This window comes from Octopus bimaculoides, chromosome 14 (genome assembly GCF_001194135.2).
Source record: "Octopus bimaculoides isolate UCB-OBI-ISO-001 chromosome 14, ASM119413v2, whole genome shotgun sequence".
NCBI classification, from domain to species: domain Eukaryota; kingdom Metazoa; phylum Mollusca; class Cephalopoda; order Octopoda; family Octopodidae; genus Octopus; species Octopus bimaculoides.
The window spans coordinates 59,190,007-59,196,987 of record NC_068994.1 but is presented as its reverse complement, the minus strand read 5'-3'; the positions used below and the strand labels follow the sequence as shown (position 1 = coordinate 59,196,987).

Sequence of the window (6,981 nt, the reverse complement as noted above, 5' to 3'; positions counted from 1 at the left end):
CAGTCTTAATTCAAAGGGAAGGGTTTAATAAGCTAAACTGACAAAAATATTGAATGCAATTAAATCAGGATTAAATACAATTTAACTTGTCTTTGACCTGGTTCTCCCCAGAAATTCTTTTCATAATCTCTGCTGAACATTCCTTCTAAACCAAAGATGACTTTGGTCAAGTGGCATGAGAATTTCTTTTCAGTAGACGAAGAATCATCATCATCATTTAACGTCCATTTCCCATGCTGGCATGGGTTGGATGGTTTGACATGTGATGGCAAGGCCAGCAGGGCTGCACCAGACTGCAAATGTCTGTTTTCACATGGTTTTTACAGCTGGATGCCCTCCCTAATGCCAGCCACTTTACAGAGTGTGGACTGGGGGCTTTTTACATGGCACTGGTACAGGTGCTCTTTACATGATGTTGATAGATGCAAGAATCACTTTAAAAATAGTTTCATAATTTCATCAGAAGGTTTCTAAATCTTCGCAAAGGTCTGAGGGTGGTCACGCTTAGGCTGTCGTAGGTGTTTTAAATATTGCTTGAATAAAACAATTTCTCAATAATTTAATATTTCTTAAAATGTAGGTTGAAACCAGAGAGAAAATCCTCACAGAAATACAACACTTGATTGAAATGGTAGTAAAGGATCGTTATTCTAAACAGGTAACTTTTTATATTCTTCCTGTATGTGACCATGAGAATGATATACCCAGAAACTCGGGTCCGTGTGTATCATGTCTGGCTGGAGATGGGAAGGATGACTTCCCTTTGCAAATACTGATAGGGCACAGAAAGTGTCAGTAGCCAGTTGGAAGAGATGTCTTCCTGGGGCTACAAGCTACAGTAGCAACAACCCTTAAGGGTTAGCCACATTTAAATGGCAAATATATTTCATAATGTCGTGCAGCTACTGTTTATACTTCGCTCAGGGATTTATTATTAATAATAATAATAATGATAATGTCTTTTCTTTTTCAGTTATGTGTCCGGTTAAACAATCTGTCAATGCTGGTGAAGTTGATGTCAGTATATTGTGAATCACTTACGCGTATCTTCCATGTGAAGAAAATAAAAATCTCTTTAGATTCTGGTAAAATATTTCCTTATTGATAGCTCAGCACCATTCTCTCTTCATTTATTTCAATTTTCAGTACAATTGCTACTTTATTTAAATTTATTTCTATATATTCAGTTGTTTTCCTTATTCTTAAAACTCATAAAACTATTCAATAGACATTTATGCTTTGCTGGTGAGATCCACTAACAGTGAAACATGTCCACAGTTATTACACTCCTTGCTTACAAAGATCAGATTTTCCCATTAAACATAAATATTAAATTTCCTGTGAAATTAATACTTAAATTTTTGAAATTATCTTCCTTTTTTGAGAGTCATTAAACATCTGCCATTAGATGTCTTTTTCTCTTATTACATGACACTTTTGATACCAACCTGGTTGAAACTGGCTCAGGCTCTGAGTACAAATGTCTTGTTTTCATAAGTTTTGAATTAAAATCTTCCAGCAAACCTTAGACACAATTTATGTTCCTAACACTAACTGAATGATAACTAAGTTATTTTACTAAATTCTTTGTTATATTTAAAATCAATTGAAAGAAACACAGAGCATCTCAACAGAAATACAGTAATGAAAGGGTTAAATGACCAATGGCTTGGGGCCCATCAGAGACCTTTTCACTTTTCTCTCCTAAAGTGTTTCTTCCCATCTTCATCTGTTTATGTTAAATTTAGCAGAAGTTATTTTACTTCTAATTCAAAATTTATTTAGAAAGATATATTCCAGCAGAGCATGGAGTTAATGTTTGATATACGATTGATTTATTATAATTTCATGATCAAAACATGTATAGGCCTTGGTGATTATAGAAGTCTGTACATGTTAGTTGTATGTATTTCAAATGTATTAGATTTGTATATGTTAATTATGTTATAATATGTGTATGTTAAATGTATGTGTGTGTGTGCATAAGATGGATATGTTAGTTGCATGTATGTTAACTGTATGTGCTTCTTAGATGCATGCAGGTTAGATGTATGTACATATGTCAATTTTCATTTTAACAATTTGTGACATGAAATATTTTCTTTCATTAGAAAACCCAGAAAACTATTGTTGTAAACTACCCCATGTTGTTAACTGGTTGTGTCACTGTCAGGAAGAACTCTCCAAGATTTGGGCTACTCAGTGCAAAATACTTGCTTCCATGGTAAAATTAACTTTATTTCATAAAATATTTATCATCATTATCATCATCATTTAACATCCTTTGTCCATGCTGACATGGGTTAGATGGTTTGACTGGGGCTGGCATGCTGGAAGGCTGCACCAGGCTCCAGTCTGATTTGGCAGGGTTTTCTACGGCTGGATGCCCTTCGTAACACCAACCACTCCCAGAGTGTAATGGGTGTTTTTTATGTGCCACCAGCACAGGTGCCATTTGTGTGACATCAGTATCTACCACAACTGTAATTTTACTTGGCTTGATGGGTCTTCTTCTCAAGCACGACATAATGCCAAAGGTCTTGGTCATTGCCTCTGTAAGGCCCCACACTCGAAAGGAACATCATGTAAATTTAAACTGTAGAAATGGTAAAAGATAGAAAAAAGCAAAACACTGATAACAATAATCTCTACCAGTCTAAGTTGTTCTCTGCAAAATCTTTATATTTCTCAGCACCCAAACTAGTTTACTAAGGCTCATAGTATTCATTTTGTCTCTATATCTAAACTAATTTGGGTGCTGAAGGATAGTAACAAAGTATATTTGATTGGCTGGGGAATAATGAGGAAGGCAAAACCTTATAGAATCGGCAATTATAAATGGGACCTTTGTGTGGACGTACCAAATTTTCACTTTTAAATTTACTCTTATAAACACCAGACACGAACGGGCCCTAAAGATGTCTACACTTGAGAAAATATCCATTTAAATAATTTAAATAAACTTTTCTCCCTTGTGTTCAATGCCTGACCACCCTAACTCTGACCCCTCTCTCTCTCTCTTTCGATTTACCACTTGATTCGCCAACCCTTCCCCTCCCTCTTCCACCCCCTTACCCTATATAAACTAGCGCACACACTTGGATTCCCCTACTCGATTTTTAATAACTCCCCTGAAAGAATACAAATCCAGAAGATGCTCTTGTCTAAATTTGCTGGCTTGTGGTACACGCGCCCTCCACCCCCTCTACTTGTACCGGAAGTTCCTATCCTCTGTCATCCTTAGTTGTCTCCCACGAACACTTCTAAAGGCCTAATGCCATCCCCACCCCTACCTAGTGTTTATCGATCATATAGCGCATAAAAATGGTGTAGTGTATGCAGGTTGAATTGAAGGCTTTTGTTTGTTTATGAATTCTGCCAAATGTGAGCTTTCTTTTCAGATACATGACGCTGCTGTCCCCCATCCCAGGGTCTCACAGACCCACACCTCCCACACCCTCAGAGCTGGCACATTCAAAGCCTGACTTATGAAATTTTGGCACAAACTCCTTATTCTCTTGATATCTCTCCTTCTGATTATCACATATTTAAACACTTTGAGCTTTTCATAAGCAATAAAACATTCTTAAATAAAGAAGAGGTAATTGAAGCATTGAAGCAGTTTATCAGAGTAAAAGATGACAAATTCTTTGAAGATGGAATATGTGACTTAGAGGAACATTGGATGAAGGTCATAAATGAACAAGGATCATATTTTGATGAAATAAATATATATTCTAAAACTTAAAAAGCAATTTTAATGTTTCCTTTTTCAAATGCGACATTTCATGTGAGACAACCTAATATATATAACACACAAAGAATTGCTTTTCTATATTTTTTAACAGGTTTCTCAGTTCCTCAGCAAATCTGTCAAAATGGTATTGTCTTCATGCGTAGAGAAGAGTGTTCTTGGAAGGAAGCTGGGTCCCCTGACAGCATACATTAACTGCTTACTGCAACAACTGCGTCAGTGGTTGTATCCTTGCAGTTACAACCACGTCATTTCTTCCATTATTATTTCCTTATTACAGGTAAAACCTATTTGAAACCTTTGATATCTTAATAATCTTTATTTGCTTAATTATTTTTACAGATTAGCGTTCATTTCATCATTTTGTGTAAGCAACAAGGAAATTGATGAAAGTTAAATTACAATCATTGTTTATTTCCTGTTTATTTCCTGATATTATCCATAATGGTAAATATATACAGTTTACATGAAAGTGTTCAAAATAGGTAGTAAAATAAATTTATAATTATTTTAAGTTCATCAAGAATCATGCTTGTATAAGAAGTAAATATACAAAAGGAATTATATTTAAGAATTTACACAGAATTTTAAGGGAATGACCAATCTTTCCATCCATCATCTTCTATATATATATATATATATATATCCATTTTATCTTTTAACAGACATTATCAACTTATATTAAACAAATTCCAGAAATACATCAAAGAGAAAAGATAATAAACACCATATTGCAGTTAACGAAGGTAAGCTGTTTACTAATTATTTATCAATTACTAAAATAATTTACATCGTTTGTATGCACCCATGCTGTCAAATTGCATGTCAAACCTAATCCAGTCAGCAACTAATTCAGTGCCATCACTTTTATTTCTGGATGAGTAAATTTATTTAAAAGAAAAAAATGAAAAGGGAGCTGTGTGTGTATTTTTCAAGTCTTTTCATATCAACCTACCTAAGGCTGTTCTTGGCTCTTTGATATAAGCAGGGCCAGCTCAAGGTACCGGTAATTCGGGGGCACCAAGGAGAGTGTCACAAAGACAAGGAAATTTCCACAACTGTCAGCTTATTCACGGCAAAGCTCATCTTGCTTGGAGTGCCAGCAAATGTGGGGCCGGCCCTGGATATAAGACTGTGGTTTAAAGGGTTTATTTCAATATTGTAACAAAACTTGATGTTAGAATCTCTTGTTAAATTTGATTCCAATTTAAGGGCGAGAAAGTTCATTTTGTAAATTACTTCAAATATGGAATTATTTTGAAAATAAATGGAAGCATATAGAGAGTATCACTTTAAGACAATGGACTTGAAAGGGTTAAAAGTTGTATCAAGACTGATGTGAACTAAATGGTTTTACTCTTCTCTGGCAGTTGTTGCAGGAAATGGTTTATTCTTTGACAGACCATCAGATTCAAGAGAGTCTTTTACAAAATACTGTAAGTTGTCATGTTCTATTCTATTCTTTTTTTATTTTTCTTATAAAAAATCTTGACAAAATTGGAGTGAACTAAATGAATGTAAAATCTCTTTAAATTTTGAATTTGTTGTTGTTCAAAAAAAACCCTAAAATACAAAGAGCTCCTTGCTTTGACAAATTCTGATCATTTTAAATATTTATTCCAGAACACTATTTCTTTTAAGTTGAATCTTCATTTAATGCCAACAATTAAACTGGCTCGACTTCTGTGGAGTATAAATGTACAGGTAAGTAAACCGAGTGATAAATTTTTGTTTTGTAATTTGAGATAGCGAGTAGCATTAATGAGTGTAATTACTGTATTGGAAATTTTTTATGGAGGATGTGTGTGGTGCCTAAAAGTGCTATTTTCTGTATGTTATATATACTTGTAAGTCCTGGTGTTTTGTTATGTATTTGTCTGAATGTCTTTTATCATACCTAATGCGTCTATTATGATAGGAATTATTTCTGCTTTTAGGCTCCACATTCGAGTTACCGCTATTTCCAGATCTTTTTATTTTGAAAGTTTCTCCATTTCTTTTAGAGATTAATATTATTATTATTATTATTATTATTATTATTATTATTATTATTATTATTATTATTATCGTTTAACATCCGTTTTCCATGCTGGCATGGGTTGGATGGTTCGACTGGGGTCTGGAAAGCCAGGAGGCTGCACCAGGCTCCAATCTGATTTGGCAATGTTTCTACAGCTGGATGCCCTTCCTAATGCCAACCACTCTGAGAGTGTAGTGGATGCTTTTAGCATTCCACCAGTACAGGAGCCAGTTGGGGCGAGGGGGCTGGCATTGACCACATTCAGATGGTACATTTTACGTGCCACCAGCACGGGGACCACAACTACAATTTCCATTTGATTGTGATTTCATTTCATTTTGATGTTGATGTACTTGACTCAATAGGTCTCCTCAAGCATGGCATGTCACCCCACGATCCAAGGGTACTTTTTGAGTTGGCTGGTTATGCAACACTGGTGTAGGTTACAGCTGTGATCTCACTTTATTTGCCGGGTCTTCTCAGTCACAGCATATCTCCAGAGGTCTCTGTCTTTTGTCATTTCCTCTGTGAGGCCCATCATATGGGGGCTTTTTCATGGCACCAGCACAATGGAGGTTGTTATGTAACTTGCAAGACTAAAGAGGCCACTAGAGAGCAGGGAGGTGGTTTTTGCCAGGTGTTGAGAGATGTTTGATAGAGACACAGGAACAAGTGTGATGTTGCCGAGGTGATTCATGGCTGCCTCATATTAAATTAAGGTTGGTGGGAATAAATGGAAAAAGATGATGGGGATGAGGTGTCAGAACCAACCCTAAGATACACGAAGGTGACTAGAAGAGAATGTGGGGACAGAAGAATGGGAAAGGCTAAGTGGGGGTTAAACTTTGCAAGAGTATGAGGGAGAGGGTGAGAAATGGTTAGAAAGAGTGGGGCAGGATGAAGAAGAATGATGATGCTGAATGATAAATATGAATGAATGAAAGGTGATAAGAATCAAGATGGCTCCAAGGAGAGGAAGATGGTTATGGATCCATTATTAATTCCTCATAAAAGAGTAAAACAAACTCAGACTTGGCAATATAATTTCTTCTTTGATTCTCAATAAAAGACAGAACATCATATTTTGTTGTCTTATTTTTACAAGAACATATCAGAGATAATGACTCTGGTCTCCAGTTCGTTAGTTTATTTGAAGTAAAAAAACTGTTTCTTCAAAGTTCCCAAGACTTTGGATGATTTCAAAAAT

The 6,981-nt window shown here is 35.5% G+C and overlaps 1 protein-coding gene across 1 annotated transcript in view; it reads left to right on the top strand.

Moving 5' to 3' along the window:
- LOC106875537 (uncharacterized) overlaps window positions 1-5,518 on the top strand; it is an 11,461-nt gene extending 5,943 nt beyond the window's left edge. Inside the window, exons 9-15 of the mRNA XM_014923735.2 lie at window positions 581-658; window positions 974-1,085; window positions 2,112-2,224; window positions 3,849-4,034; window positions 4,420-4,500; window positions 5,125-5,190; window positions 5,378-5,518. Of these exons, the coding sequence (XP_014779221.2) occupies window positions 581-658; window positions 974-1,085; window positions 2,112-2,224; window positions 3,849-4,034; window positions 4,420-4,500; window positions 5,125-5,190; window positions 5,378-5,503 (762 nt within the window). The 3' untranslated portion in view covers window positions 5,504-5,518. The remainder of the gene's footprint in view (window positions 1-580; window positions 659-973; window positions 1,086-2,111; window positions 2,225-3,848; window positions 4,035-4,419; window positions 4,501-5,124; window positions 5,191-5,377) is intronic.
- The last annotated feature ends 1,463 nt before the right edge of the window (window positions 5,519-6,981 follow it).